This window comes from Phoenix dactylifera, chromosome 8 (genome assembly GCF_009389715.1).
Source record: "Phoenix dactylifera cultivar Barhee BC4 chromosome 8, palm_55x_up_171113_PBpolish2nd_filt_p, whole genome shotgun sequence".
Classification (NCBI taxonomy): Eukaryota; Viridiplantae; Streptophyta; class Magnoliopsida; order Arecales; family Arecaceae; genus Phoenix; species Phoenix dactylifera.
Genome location: NC_052399.1, coordinates 19,189,490 through 19,205,535, shown reverse-complemented (window position 1 = coordinate 19,205,535; position 16,046 = coordinate 19,189,490). Strand labels below are relative to the sequence as shown.

General features: G+C 43.3%; 2 protein-coding genes across 3 annotated transcripts; both read left to right on the top strand.

Moving 5' to 3' along the window:
- The first annotated feature begins 538 nt into the window (after positions 1 to 538).
- LOC103703051 (GDSL esterase/lipase At5g45910-like) lies at positions 539 to 5,035 on the top strand. 2 transcript variants are annotated; one of them, XM_039129170.1, is made up of 5 exons: positions 539 to 776; positions 2,850 to 3,065; positions 3,159 to 3,307; positions 3,496 to 3,772; positions 4,539 to 5,035. In XM_039129170.1, exons 1-5 carry the CDS (start codon positions 542 to 544, stop codon positions 4,745 to 4,747), a joined length of 1,086 nt encoding a protein of 361 aa, XP_038985098.1. In that variant the 5' UTR covers positions 539 to 541; the 3' UTR covers positions 4,748 to 5,035. The 2 variants fall into 2 exon arrangements, with proteins under 2 accessions (XP_038985098.1, XP_008783973.3); XM_008785751.3 differs by lacking the exon at positions 539 to 776 and adding an exon at positions 2,421 to 2,760.
- A 4,329-nt stretch (positions 5,036 to 9,364) lies between these two features.
- Positions 9,365 to 12,420, top strand: LOC103703004 (GDSL esterase/lipase At5g45910-like). Its single transcript, XM_008785686.4, has 5 exons — positions 9,365 to 9,855; positions 9,944 to 10,159; positions 10,251 to 10,399; positions 10,484 to 10,760; positions 11,930 to 12,420. Exons 1-5 carry the CDS (start codon positions 9,618 to 9,620, stop codon positions 12,289 to 12,291), a joined length of 1,242 nt encoding a protein of 413 aa, XP_008783908.2. The 5' UTR covers positions 9,365 to 9,617; the 3' UTR covers positions 12,292 to 12,420.
- Positions 12,421 to 16,046: the final 3,626 nt, after the last annotated feature.

The window sequence follows — 16,046 nt, the reverse complement described above, 5'->3', positions numbered from 1 at the left end:
GGAAACAAATGAAACATGTGCTCCTAAAATCAAGACCTGTATGGTTGTATAAGAAAAGAAAAAATTGTGCATGCGGTGGCTTCTAAATATGGAAGTATGACTTAAGGGCCATAGCTGGAGGCCGGATGATAAAAAGAAACTTCCAAGATTGACGAACTTGATCCAGGATCCATCCGTGTTGAGAAGCCTTTTATGCCAATGAGGCTGCTAGCCCTTCCGTGTGATATGGGCTTTAGGCCTTTGCACCAAATGCTGTATAGTTTTTTTTTGGATCCGGCGCCTATCCTTCACCAGCTGCTCAGTCACTGGGCCGTGACATTACGGAAGTTCTTGTGGCCGGTGTGCCATTTCAAATATTTATAACACGTCGGGTTAAAAACTGCAACTAATTGTATTAAATAGCCACGAGCAAAGCACTACTAAACTGTTGGAATCGAACGGGACGGAAAAAAAAAAACGTACGAGATGCGGGTATAAGAGCAAATGGGTTACCTGTTAATCTTCTATCCCCATCACTTCCTTTTGCTTTTCTCCCCTAATCATGAAGCTCTCGGTCCTCACTTTACTCTCTCTCTCATGTTTCCATTTTTCCTACTCCTTTAGTCCCCGCTATAATTCAATATTCAGTTTCGGAAACTCCCTCGCCGACACCGGTAATTTTCTTATCACCGGTGCCCAGCAGTTCCCTGGCATCGGCAGGCTCCCTTACGGCATGACCTTCTTTGGCCGCCCCACGGGCCGCTGTTCCGATGGACGCTTGGTTATCGACTTCATCGGTATCCGTTGCCTTCATTTCCCTCCGTCATAGCTTGATAACTAGCCACCATGTCCCCAAACCATGCCCATTTGTTCATAATATTTGCGTCTTTGTTCCATTGTAGCTGAGGCGGTTGGGCTCCCGTTGCTGCCGCCATCTTTTGCCAGCGGCCAAGACTTCCGACAGGGAGCCAACTTCGCCGTCACAGCTTAGCCTTCTGGGAACAGAGAGGGATTGGAGGGAACGGTTACCACCTTCCCCTTCTCGCAAGCGCTACCCATCAAATAACAGATGTGAGACTAAACATATGTTCGTACGGACCCTCACATATTTCCTTCGTTTAATACCTGACGTCTTCGTCAGGCTATGGATTTAAATTCATCCAAATCTAATCACAAACCCCACGATCGGCTCGTGGTCAGCCTTAATGGATCCATGCTGCAGTATCTCCTACTCCACATAGGTGATGGGTCGGGTTCACTTTAATATCATTCATAACATTCCAAACCTCATCTAAAATGGCTAGTCGAAAAGTATTATTTGAGTTTTTTGATCCTGTATAAGTATCCAAGTTCTATTCAACGAATAAACGATATGGGACTAAACATACGTCCGCGCACGGATCCTCATAAAAATTTTTTACAAGAAAAAAAGATCATGTGTTGCATAACATGATTCATAATTTTCTTCTAGTATAAGGTACCATTTCCTTGCATTACTTGTTCTCCGGGAGTCATCAATATTAAGCTTGATAAAATACAAGAAAGCCTAGGTGATCACGATCAATATTTGCCGTGACCCGTGAATGCACTTCAGTCCCCGTACAAACTTGTGCGTGACGTTGGCATGGAAGTGGAAGACAATCGCGTCATACTCGTCATGATTTTTTTGATCGTGCGCCATGCTGAGTGACGCGTGAAGAAGCATCTCTACGGTGCATCAAACAATTAGTGGACATGGTGGTTTGGCACGTTCCAATGGGACCATATAAAAGTTGGCCGAGATTATTGAGTCACTTGACATGTTGGGCAATTTTTCTTTTTTTTCTTTTTCTTGATGTAAAGGGAGGCAGCAGAAACATGTCTAAGAAAAATTTGTAAGTTATAAGGCCATAACCGTGCACCTCATCTCCATTCATTTTGATATTACGCTAGTTATCAGAGATCTCCTCTCAAATTTAACATTTTGTTATTAACATGTAAGATTTGAAAGCTTTGATGTCACGAGCTCTTTCCCCAACAAAGTCTTTTATGAAAACTAGTTTAGGTTGCAGGTTTTATCTGGAATTTACTAATAGGTGCCACAAGATGCAAAGCAGGACTCAGAGGCTCCTTTCAAACTGCTTATATATATCCAATTCGTTGAGGATTATTGAACTTCTTTCCAAACTATATATAAACAATCTAGTTTTTCTTAAAATTAAAATAGAAATCTACAATTTTCCTCAACCCCCCACCTCCACAAAAAAAAAAAAAAAGAGGTTGAGGGAATCGCCACCCTAACCTTCGTTTTTGGCCCACATGCAATATAAATCTGGTGCCGACACCAAGACCAGGTCAGCCAGGAGAGATTTTTTGTTATACCAGAGCCTTTCGGAGGGTGGGAAGTTAATTTGTCCTATATTATTAAATAGTCACGAGCAAAGCACTACTATAAGCAGTTGGGATGGTACGAGACGGTAAAAAGACGTACGAGATGCGGGCATAAGAGCAACTGGGTTACCGGTTAATCTTCCATCCCCATGACTTCCTTCTTCTTTTCTCCCCTAATCATGAAGCTCCCGGTCCTCACTTTACTCTCTCTCTCATGTTTCCATTTTTCCCACTCCTTTACTCCACGCTATAATTCAATATTCAGTTTCGGAAACTCCCTCGCCGACACCGGTAATGGGCTTATCACCAGTGCCCAGCAGTCCCCTGGCATCGGCAGGCTCCCTTACGGCATGACCTTTGGCCGCCCCACCGGCCGCTGTTCCGATGGACGCTTGGTTATCGACTTCATCGGTATCCGTTTCCTTCATTTCCCTCCGTCATAGCTTGTCCCCAAACCATACCCATTTGTTTATAATATTTGGGTCTTTGTTCCATTGTAGCTGAGGCGGTTGGGCTCCCGTTGCTGCCGCCATCTTTGGCGAGCGACCAAGACTTCCGACAGGGAGCCAACTTCGCCGTCGCAGGTTGCACGGCACTTGACTCAGCCTTCTGGGAACAGAGAGGGCTTGCCGGTATCTTTGGGACCAACGATTCCTTGGGCGTCCAGCTTCAATGGTTCGAGCAGCTGAAGCCTTCCCTTTGCAGCACAGTCAGAGGTTATACTCGCGTAATTGATGGACGTTTTGTTACTAATGCTAATTTATCTCATACTCGGCACTCTTGATGGAGCTAAACGAAATGCGTTGCAGAGTGCAAGGACTACTTCGGTAAATCCCTCTTTGTACTCGGAGAGATTGGAGGGAACGATTACCACCTTCCCCTTCTCGCCAATCGGACCTTGGAGGAAGTAAGGACGTATGTGCCTTATGTCATTGAAACCATTTCGAATACTGCTGAGGTACGTGCCTAACAAATTATGTTTCTTAAAAAGCTGGTCTATAACTTTTTAGGTTGAACGTTGGTGGTGTTACACTGTTACTTCATGAGACAACATCAACCTGTAATTTTAGGAGAGAAAGGAGGTTTCTCAATTTTGCAGCACTTGATCCACTGAGTGGCTATTGCATGCGGCAAAATTTTGTGCAGATTTTAATCAACGAGGGAGCGGTTGACCTAGTTTTGCCTGGGGCGCCGCCATCAGGCTGCTTTGGGGTGCTCCTGACGTTGCTCCCTAGTCCTAACAAACAAGACTATGAACCGCAGACTGGATGCCTCAAGAAACTAAATGCATTAGCAATGTATCACAACGAATTGCTTCGTCGGGCAATAGGAAAACTTCTGAGCAAGTATCCAGGGGTTAGGATAATCTACGCCGATTACTATGGACCAGTCATTCAATTTGTACAGACGCCTGAACGCTTTGGTAAGCTCCTTTCCATTTCCAGAGTAATTTTGTAAGGATCCGTGTGGACATGTGTTTAGTCCATATTGATATTCGTCAAAAAAATTTTGGATGCTTATATTGGACTAAGGAGCAAAATATATATATATATATATATTTATTGTTACAAATAATATTAGAGCGAACTTGGCCCATAACCTACATGGACTAGAGACACTAAAGCACGGATTTATGGAGGCTGATCACGAACCGATCGTGGTGCTTGTGATTAGATTTGAATTGATTTGAATTCTTAGACTGACGAGGACGTCGGAACTTGAACGAAGAGAGTATGCGATGATCTGTGCGGGCATTTATTTAGTTCCACATCGGTTATTTGCCGAGAAGATCTTGAGTATTTATATAGGACGAAGAAATTTTAAAAAATATCTTTCAGCTAGTCATTTTAGGTGAGATCGTAAGTTGTTACAAATAGGATCAGAGCGAATTCGGCCCATAGCCTGTATGGACTAGAGGACACTGTAGCATGGGTTTATGAAGGCTGACTACGAGCCGATCGTGGACGTTAGGGCTTGAGCGAGAGGAGTGTATGAGAACCCAATCTTATGCACATTTCTATTTTATCTTGAAAATATTTCATATTCATTTCCGATAACATTGTAATTTATATACAGATATTCTTGCTTTTCGCACGTAGCCAAGTGGCTACGCATTAAATTGTCATGTAAACAATCAATGGATTCAGTGTAAGCTTCCGATGTTCCACTCACGCATTCACTTGCTGCAGGATTTGGCAATGGGGCTCTAATTGCTTGCTGTGGGGGAGGAGGTCCCTACAACTTCAACCCACAAGCCTGGTGTGCCCAGCCGGGTGCGACCGTATGTGAGGAACCATCCAAGTCCATATATTGGGACGGCATCCACCTAACGGAAGCTGCTTATCGCTACATCGCCCCGGGTTGGCTCTCTGCATGGTCCCATGCCAAGGTCCATTAAGAGCCCAACGCCAGCCCACCCATTATCACCCACATTGGCTCAGTTTTAGAATTTTGATGCATCGAAAAATAAAAACATTGGGGTCTATCTGCTTGCTGTTCATGAAGAACATTGTGGGCTCTAATGGTTGCATTGTGGAATTTGTAGTTTGCTTATGTATTTTTCTTCTGTCATCTGCTAGTGATATTATGACAAATTGATGTTGTTTGATCATTTGCTGTTTGGCAGGTTTGCTGCCTCCTGTTTCTTTCTCATGCTCTTTCTATGCAATATCATTGCATCTTCTCCACATATTGGCAATTATGATAGTCTATTTAATAACAAAAAAACAAATTTTGAAAAATTTATCTCCTGCTATATAATAGTCCATGTTCACAAATTCACGATTTTGTGTAGTCTTGGCTTATATACATAAACAGATTCCAAGACATCTTGGAACAACCACATAACATCTTCTAGCTGCCGTTGAGGAATAATAGTCTCATATCGGATCGATCAAGGATTCTTGTGGTTCTCATACACTCTTGGGCCCATATATCTAAACTCTCAGTTTTTTAGATAGGATCTTAATAGGATATTAGAGACTACCGATCTTTTTTGCTAACCGAAATCTCTATACTTTGCCATCTCTGGGGTTGTATACGTAGTGTGTGAGGACCTATGAGGGCATGTGTTTAGTCCCACATTAGTTATTTGCTGGGTAGATCTTGAGTATTTATAGATTTTGGGTATTTATTCAGGATCAAGAAATCTAAATAATATCTTCCGGCTAACCATTTTGGATGAGGTCCTGAGTTGTTACAAAGTAGATTAAATTAGGTTCTATCTAATTCTCCATTCTAGGAAGCAACTTTGTGTATGGAAAATGCTTTGAGGCATCTGTTAGATGCAAACGAAAAAATTATCGGGTCCACAATCCTTTTCTGGGGGTAAATTGAGTCTACAATCTCTGATTTGATAGTTGTATGGTTAACTAACCAGCTGCTATGTCCACCAACAAATTCCGGAGTTGCACCAACTTTTTGTGGCCGGGGCTTGTTTGCTGTGATTGCCTAGATTAAAAGCAAAGAATCGAGTTCTGCCACCCTTGGTTTTTCTAGCTATATCCTCTGGGCATTCTAGAATTTATCAAACAAAGTGTATGTAATGATCATCTTTAATTTATCAAATATGAAAAAAAGGAATGGTAAAGCAAGGGGAATGCTTAAACTTGAAACGCGTTAGGAACAAAGTCTTTGCAAGAGTTGTTCGTCTATAATCGTTGATGCCTTTGGCATGTGGTCGTAGATGTCTTTTTGGGAAAAAACAAAAAGAAAATGAATGCCACTAGAATGAATTAAATCAATGGTTAGAACTACGTCTTGATAACTTAATTTCTAAGCTCCAATCATCCATTCGAGAATCACTATTGGCTCATCTACATGAGGGCTCGGAAAGTCAAAAACGATATGAAGATGAGCTAATGTAGCTGACAACGTGAGAAAAAACTGATCGAACCACGGGATCAACAAGCAAGTGATGTTTTGAAAAAAAAGAAAATGATTTGTTTTCTGCTTGGGTCTCTGTTCACAAGCCTAAAATGAGATGGATATGCAAATAGTTGGTATTACCATTCTCATGAATAATCTTATCCCCCTTCTTTCTAATTCTCCCCCTGTTAGTTTGTAGACGGCCTATCTAATTGCTGAGCATTGTCATCTCCGTTCTAATTTTAGTGAATGATGAATTACCTTCTTTGCTGAAAAAAAGATCATAAGATACTTGATAAAAAATAATACTTGGATATCTAGAAAAGGCTACTAAATGGACTTGTACACAGTGGAGAATAACCTCTACTCCCTTTTTCTTCCTACATCCCTCAACCTTTTTTTAAGGGAGATATAGCCACCCAATTTATTAGGAAAAAAATGAATTTTGCTCTCTCTTAGCATTGGCTTCATGGTCACGACGCTGAAATTTTATTAAGTGTCAAGCTGATACCATGCATTGCACATCAAACTGCTGGTTGCAATCACTCCTCATGGTATAAGTTATGACAAGCCCACAAAAGAAATCGACAACAAGACTTTAGCCATATTCATATGCCTTCGTTTGAATTGCACCAAAACTAGCTAGCTCTTCTATCTCATGGATAATTAAATCATCGCAAGGAACCTCCATATGCTGCCCCTTTTTTGCATGGGCCTTATCTATATGCTTTGGTTCATCAATCTCAAGGATGACTAAATCATCACAATGAACATCCACGTCTGCCACAACTTCCACATAGACCTCTCCTATATGGTTTAGCTCCTCAATCTTTTGGAACTTGATACAGTGTCCATTTGATGAAACTCCTCCTACTTCAAATTTTCTTCCGAACTTGATTGATCTTTGAGTCGATCAATCTTATCATCTGAGTTTTCTAATGATCTTATCAGAAAGAAAAAAGAACTTTTTCAACCTGCTCAACTTGAATCTCTTAAAAGGATTAAAAAAATATAAAAAGATTGGCAAAAGTAGGATCCAGAACTCCATTTCTTTCATTAATGAAATATAAAGCGAGATGCATAGCCTTTATTTGCAGTGAGATTCGTTTTTGCACAACGCTCTTCTAGTTTGAACTTGATTCATCTTTTATAAACTAGATGTAGCAAGTAAAAATAAATACGAAAAAGCTAAATCTCTGTAGGAAGAGAGGTAGATCTTGACTTCTATATAAACTTTATTAGAAGTTGCTTTTTCTAATTTTTTCTGAATTGGAAAATACACCCAATTAAAATCTTTTCAAAAAAGAATTTTTTTATTTAACTGATCCATTTTAGAGCCTAAATGATTGAATTTGTGCCTAATCACTTGTTGTAATCTTATGGCAACTAAGTAGTCTGTATCGAGTCTAGTAATCTTTCTAGATCATCTAAGCTTGATCTTGTCTTTGTGTTTGGATTAACTATAGCAACCATCATTTTTATAGCTACTTCATAATTTGTTTTGTGTCTTGACCAACTAGCTTGTAAAGTGGATTGAAAATTGAAAAACTAATAGGTTCACCATCCTTATGCTTCAATAATTGAAGTTGTGATATGCTGGAACTTAAGTGGACATCGGTAAGAACAACCAATGCTTTCTTTTGTTCTTGTATGCCTTGAATATGCATAATTTCTTCTTATCCTTTATTATCAAAAGATAAAATATTACCCACTGCACAAATCTCAGAGAACCCTAAACCCCTTCATTCATCTATCAATACATATCTTAAAACATCCTTAGTATATGGCCTATAGTTGAAGATCACCCACCACACATATCTCAAAGCACTCCAAGAATCTTCGTTCATTTGCTTGCACAAATCTCAAAACATCCTTGGTATATAGCATATAGCGAAGGATCACCAACCACATAGATGTCAAAGCACTTCGAATCCCTTCGTTCATCCACCCGCATAGATTTTAGAGCACTCTTAGTATACAGTTGATAGTGAAGGAACACCCACCGCATAGATCTCAAAGCACTCCAAACATCTTCATTCATCCTCCTGTACATATCTTAAAGTATCTTTAGTATATGACTCATAGTTAAGGATCATCTACCGTGCAAATCTCAAAGCATATGGAACCTCTTCATTCATTCACCCGCAGAGAGCTCAGAGCAGCCTTACTATATGGTCCAAAGTAGAGGATCACCCATTGTACCTATTTCAAAGCATGCTGAACCCTTCAATCATCCATCTACATAGATCTCGAAGCACCCTTAGCATATGACCCATAGTTAAGGATCGCCGATCTCAAAGCATTTCAAACTCCGCTGACCCGCACTTTGAAGAGGGTGAGGATGGTTTGGTCATATGTCCCTATAAGTTTCCTCAAATTTAAGCCAGTTTTACAGATAGCGGAAAAATGGGCGATCATGCAGATCCCGTAAATTGAACTCAAAGGATCCAGGTCACCGGCAGAGTCAAGTCGTAAAATAGACAGGGAGCCTAATTAGGTGGGGTGGGGCAGGCTGGGCGGAGCTGCTGGAGTAGAGAGGAATCGCCACCAATCCCAAGAGGAGTTTCTTGCTGTGCTGAAGGTTCATCGGTAAATCTTTCATGCTACTAAGTTCGCTCTCATTCCACCATGGTAAAACATTGGCTCTTTTATTCTGAATACGGATTTAGGGTCTAGTAACTCTTTTCTTTTCTTTTCTTTTCTCTTTGTTTGATGAATGGTCTAGTAAGTTTCTATTTAGGCGATCTCTATGGAGTGTTGGGTCGGGGTGGACCTGAAATGGAGATCATCGCCATTCCTGATTTCCGCGACCGGTGGTTGGGTGGACTTTGGATCCATGTCGCTGCCAATTTAAGCCTGTTCTCTTGAAAGCGGAAAGATCGAACATGTACTACCCAACCTCTACTTAAATTTGTCGTTTCTTGGCACCCCCTCCCCCAATCCCCTTCTCTCTCGAAAAAAAGGCAAACAGATGTACCAAAAAAAAAAAAGGCAAACAGGTGTACCAAAAAAAAAAAAAAAGGCAAACAGGTATCAACAAATTCTAGGCTAGCTTATTCCATGATATATTCGTGCATGGGTTGTTGGCTGCGAATTGGTTTATAATTAAAATAAGTGAAACAAACTTTGCACCAACACGTGTACTTGTGCAGAGTTACGCTACCAGGACAAAATTCTTTGTCGGAAAAGAACGTTGGTGTGCCGAGCAACAGATGGTGATCAGTCCCAATCTTTGGATCGAATATTTTTTTCTTAGAGTAGAAATTAAATTATGGCCATGCGATACCAAATGCTAAAGGTGGAAAGCAACAGCTGAACGACAAGAACAAGCTCTACAAGGACATGGTTTTGAACGAAGCCACGCACGAAGTTGCCAAAACACTTTCCTCTCTGCTGCTACCATGAGGCTCTCCATTTGGATCTTCTTCCACTTCTTGTCATACTTCCATGTTACCCTCTCTGCTCCTCAACAGTATACCTCAATATTTAATTTTGGGGACTCCCTATCTGACACCGGTAACTTGCTGATCATCTTAAATGCTACTGTCGTGCCAAGCGGCAGCCTCCCTTATGGCATGACCTTCTTTGGTGGTCCTACGGGTCGTTTTTCTGATGGACGGTTGATCATAGACTTCATTGGTATCCCTGTCTTAATTTGTTCAAAGTAGCTCGGCAGCAGAATGCGTCGTCCCAGAACCCAACTCACGCTTGCGTTGTTACCATGCAGCTGACGCTTTTGGGCTCCCATTCCTTCCGCCATTCGTAGCTCGCGGCCGACACTTCCGCCAAGGAGCGAATTTTGCTGTCTCGGGTGCCACAGCACTCGACATCGAATTCTTCCAACAGAGACGCCTTGGTAATCTCGCCGGGGTCAATGAGTCCTTGAGCGTCCAGCTTCGGTGGTTCGAGGGGATGAAGCCTTCCCTCTGCAACTCAACTAAAAGTTGTTTTCGTTCTGTAACCAGTAGCGTCTTTGTATGTTACTCTCATGGTTGGATTCATAACAAGTACTTCTGTATATGAAATGGGCGCAGGCTGCAGGGACTACTTCAGCAAATCCCTCTTCATGATCGGAGAGCTTGGGGTGAATGATTACATCACTCCCTTGAGAGCAAGGAGGAGCTTGAAGGAAGTGAGATCATACGTGCCCAAAGTCGTAGAAAAAATTTCGATGGCCACCGAGGTACGTACGTAGTAGGCTCTCTGAAATACTGGACGAATATTACAGTGACCAAATGGCTATTTATTTTATCAAATTTTGGTGCAGAGATTGATCGAACTCGGGGCAGCGGATCTGATGGTGGCGGGGATTCCACCCATGGGATGCTTTCCGGTGTGCCTCACGCTTTTAATGAGTCCGAACAAAGAAGACTACGAACCTGGCACTGGATGCCTGAAGGAGGTGAACAATTTGACGAGATACCACAATAGGCTGCTGCGTCGCTCATTGGATCAGCTCCGGATCAAATACCCACGGTTACGGCTCACTTATGCGGATTACTATGGTGCAGCAATTCGACTGGCTAGCAATCCAAAACGCTATGGTGCGCCCATCGGTCCACATAAAAACTAGACTATAATCATCAAGATCCTCATTCTTTTAAGTGATAGGTGGTGTTTTCATTACTATTACATTCTTTGTTTAAAAAAATAAACGGTGTATATGTGATTTGGGCTAGGATGCCAAAGTTACTCTTGGGCATGAATTGTCCGAACTAAGGTCACGGCTCCAATTAGAGCCCAACAACACCTTGATTTTAGCTCATGTTTGATTGCAAGAAAATCTATATCTAGAATTTTCTGTGGAAATTTTTTAAGAAAACCAATTATAAGCTTGCCAAACTTGTTGATATTTGACCAAATGGAAAACTAGACAGTTTTCTTTTTCAAGGAAATTTCTTGCAACCAAATATGTATATGAACTCATTTTCTAAAAACATTCAAACCCATTCAATCACAAAATTAATTTCTTTTTCCTTGATTTATTATGTCGAAAGCTAGATAGCATATGACGAGTTCTATAATTCAGTAGAATTTTAAAAGCTCCGTTCGTTATTGAACACGTTTATTATAATTACATTAATTTCCACATGTCATGCATATGCCTTTTTGATGCAGGGGCTGGGTTGGGCCGGGCCAGCGGCACCCCAGACTGCTGCCCGATGTGGCCCACCTTTCGGTGCTGTCCTATTTTATAATGTTGGGCTATGTGATAAAACTCAAGATCAGCTATGCTTGATAACCTGCCTTAACTTGTTCATAATGAGAGCTGGTGCAAGCGGGCTACGTGGATTAACCCCAAAAAACCTTTAGCTGTCATTTTATACTTAATAGTAATTGTTAAGAGCCGGTAGGATCTTTGAGACACAAACATGGCATAAAAGATGATATGTTTTTTTTTTTTGGTTATCAAAAGTGAAATGCGATAAAAAATGGTGCGTTCCTCTTTCAGACCATGCATACTTATGTCCTGTAAAATATGGGTTTCATATTTAAAAGAAACCAAGCGCATGATTTGGTGAGAGCGAAGCCGTTCAAGAGCAGTCTAATTTGCATCATTTTATAAACATGATAAAAAGATTGTCCATGTCAAACTCTTGTAGAAACTACTCCAAAAGTTTAAACACAAAACATCCTCTTAAAAAGAGGGAGGGGCAAGTATTATGTTCTTATTAGCAGAAATATCCTCTCTTAAATATTTATACTGTTGCAGGATTCAGCAATGGAGCTTTAAGAGCCTGCTGTGGTGGCGGCGGGCCATATAACTTTAATTCAACAGTGTTTTGCGGTCAACCAGGTTCTACCGTTTGTAAAGATCCCTCAACTTACGTAAGTTGGGATTCCATCCATTTAACAGAAGCTGCCTACCATTCCATGGCCATGGGTTTGCTCCAAGGTCCTTATGCTGACCCGCCCTGGTGCGGACACCAGTGCCAGGTCAGCAATCATTCGAGTCGATCATCGCTACGGGGTTCAGCCAGTTCAGCTAGTTCAGCTAGTTTGATTTTATTTTGGGTTGATTTTATGTTATTTTATTTAATGCCGATTGGGCTTGTTTGCATATTATCATTTTAGAACTTTTATTGGATTATTTTTATTAGAGGTTTTTTTTGTTATTTTGTGACTATGGCCCATGCAATTGTTTAAAGCTATACTATGATGAATAAAAATCGATTTTCTTTCTTTGAGCGCTAGCATGTGAAACCCTGAGTGGAGCTGAGTGAGAAGCTTGGTTCTTCCTTCTCTTCTTCTCTCTTCTCTCCTTCTTTCCTATTTCTTCTCTCTCTCTTTTTCTCTCTTCCTTTTCTTTCTCTGCTCTCCGGCATCAGTTTTGGTATCAGAGCACGGCAACAGAATTTTCATGGGCTTCTGTGGGCACTACTCCTCATATGGGGGCCCAGGTTGAAAAGTTTGGACGCCTCGTCCAAAACCCCTCCCTTCCGACTGAGGAGGAGTTCTCGGCTCCCCTGCCTCAGTCGAGAACTCAAACCCGTCAGCGCACAAGGGAGAAAGGCTGGCGATCGGACGCGAGAAGAAGAGCACGCCCGATCCCGAGTGACCCGACGCCGCCCCGCCGCCCCGGGCTGCTGCCGCCCTCACCCGGAGCCGAGGAAAGCCCCACTTCCACATCCGGTCGCCCCTTTACCGCCGCCATTTCATCGCCGTCCGAGACCCACGTCCGGCGGTTACCGCGTCCGCGTTCCACGGAAGCAGGTAACCCTTCCCCTCAAAGCCACGAAGGAGCCGGTGACCAGAAGCAGTTACCAGAGCGGATTTTCCGCTAACCCGAATCCAGTCGGGTGAAAAAAAAACGAAAAAAAACGCACGTGACTTGCACGCGACAAACCGGAAGCAGGTTATCGGAGCCGCTCGCGCCCGATAACCCGAATCCAACCGGATCCTAGTTGAAAAAAAAAGAAAAAGAAAACGAAAAAAGAAAAGGAAAAGAGAGAGAGAAAAAAAAGAGAGAGACCTACCTCTGTTCGTCTGCTCCGGCCGCACGCCGCGCCGCCGCCCTTGACCCGCTCCACCCGTGCCGCCGCCGAGCTCCGCGACGCGCCGCCCACCCTTTGCCGCTTCCGCTCCGCCGGCCGACTCCACCATCTCCTTCTTTCTTCCGTTTCCGCCTCCACGGCGCCGCCCAAGTCCTCCTTCTTCCCTCGCCGCTCCGCCGTTGCCGCATCCGCCGCGCCGCCTTCGTCTTCCCGCTGCCAAGCTCCGCCGCCACCCGCCCGCCGATTCCTCTGCCCTTGCTGCCGCCCGAGCCCCCCCATCCTTCGTCTCCTCCCTCTCCGCCGCCTCACCATCTCCACCGTCGCCGAGCTCCACCGCAGCGCCACCCCGCCCGTCCGCCGTCTTCCCACCCCTCGCAGGCCCCTCCCTCCCCCCCAAAAAACCCCAAACCCACTTCACCTCCTACCCTTCCCTTCGAACCCACCGCACAACCCCACTCCACCTTCTCCCCCAACCCTCTCATCCAACGATCGGGCCCAACAGGCCCACCGCCCAAGCCCACTCACCATTTCACTTGCGGGCCCAACAGGCCCCCGCCATCTATTTATGACCCATCCCGCCATCAAACCCGTTAACAACTCCATCACCACAAGCCACAGATCCATCAGGCCTGATCAAATCCCTCTCTCCTCTACTAGCCCGCAGGCCCATTAGGCCTGATCACCACCCCCCACCTCACCTCTCTTTTAATCCAACGGACCGCTGCCAGCAGGCCCACCAAGCTACTTTGATCGTCGCCCCAGCCAGGTCAGGATTCTTCTCTTACTGAAAATTTCTATTTATTTGTCTAAATTTAGCATCAATTAACTCTTAAGTATTCTATTGCTATTGCTTCCTGAACAATTCAACGCACCCTTTTTAGACAATACCAAAACCCTAGTAGTAGTCTATCTTTGCTATTAATTGTAAAGTACCTAATTTTTGAGAGTTCTTCGATGCTCTGTGCAGCCCTGCAACACATTGAGTAACTAGTACTATTTGACTACAACTACTTATCTATATTTATTATGTAATTCTAAGTTGATTTCAATTGCTAGGTGTTCGCTTCTGTTTGTATTAAGCATATACGTTGCATTTTAGACATCATTTTCATACATTGAGTTTGCCTAGGAACCACCACTGTCTTAGCGTTGTAGAGCCCCACATAACTTTGCACACTCATTATTTGCACTTTCATAGTGGTTGCGTCGTCCTGCATTCCGATACCTAATCTACTATGGATGCCCGCATCGAAGCCCTAATGAAGGCAGTCTAGGACTTGACTATAGTGTCCACCCAGGCCTGCGCCCGACTAGACTCAGTTGAGGCTAACCTTCAGAGGATTATGGGATCTAAAGAAGGTAGTGCCTCCCATTTGGAAGGCCCAGAGGTCGACGATGAAACCCTAGATCATCTAGGGTCGGTCTGATAGGGTCAATTCGATACTAGCTCTTTTCCATGCCATCCTCAAACCTACCCTCGTCATAGAGGATAGGGTCCTTTTCCTAATGCTAATAGGAGTTATCGATACAATGTAGAACCCAGAGAGCCCCGTGATCATGAGGAGGATGTGTTAAAGAACATTAGGGTTGAAGCGCCCACTTTTGATGGTCGCCTTGACCCCAAAGGTTGTCTCAGACTGACTACACGAAATGGACCACTTCTTTAAGTGGTACAATTTGTTTGATGAAAAGAAGGTCCGGTTTGCCAGAATGAAGCTCATTGGTCGAGCTAAGCTTTTCTGGCAAAACACTGAACAGCTTCTAGTTAGGAGACGTCAGCCTAGCTACCAAGACGATTCCCTTGATCGATGGAACAATTTACGTCAAGGTACCCAGTCAGCCACTAACTACATCGCATAATTTGATTAATATGATTGAGGATGGGAGAATGGTCTTGAGTCGGTTCCGTAGAGGTCTCGGTGATGAACTCAGAAAGAAACTTGTCCTCCGAGAGGTGTCCACGTTAGACCAGGCCTACACATTCGTAATGAACTATGAGCAGATCTCTAAGTCCATGTTTGTGAGGCACCCTGACATTCGGGGTGCGCCCACGAATCTTAATTCTTAAGAACCCAAACCTTTTGTAGGATCCTCTACCCCTAGACCCTCTCATACTGCCTCTACCACAAATTGGGACACCAAAGATAAGGAAATCCCCGGTGAACCCCTAAAGCTAACCTCTAGAATTCAGTGCTATAAATGTCAGGATTTCGGTCATGTTGTCTCCCAATGTGCCAATAAGATTTTAGTTATTGATCAACAAGACTCGAAAAATGACATAGATGACTTCGTAGAACAAGTTTAAGAACCAAACATCGATGACATTTAGAACATTGATGAGGAAGCGCGTGATGAAGAATCTAATACTCTAGGATGCATCCGCGCTACACCTATATCTGTTGCGCCTTTAGAGAGAGAGTCTGACCGGTCCACCATGAGTGTAGTCTACATCCTGCGTCTCGTTGAATTTGAAACTTGGGGTTATGTAATAATCCATGTTAAGAAAGTGCAGTCTCTTAGTGTTGGACCATTCAGAGTGTTGCACAAGGATGGCACTGATGCCTATGCCATTGACTTTCCATTTGATTTTGGTAATAGCCTTACTTTTAATATTAAAGATTTGGTTGCAATCCCTGATGACTTTTTTGTTGAACCCTCTCCTGAGCCCGATGGAGGCATCCAGCGTTTTCTGGTTCGTTGGCGAGGACGACCAAAGTCCGACTATACTTGGATCTCACGCGAGGAGCTACAATAGATTGACCCGGACTTATTGGAGTACTATCGGGGCTAGACAGAGTCGCTTTCGTCGAGGTCGACTTCTTTCCACTCAAAGAG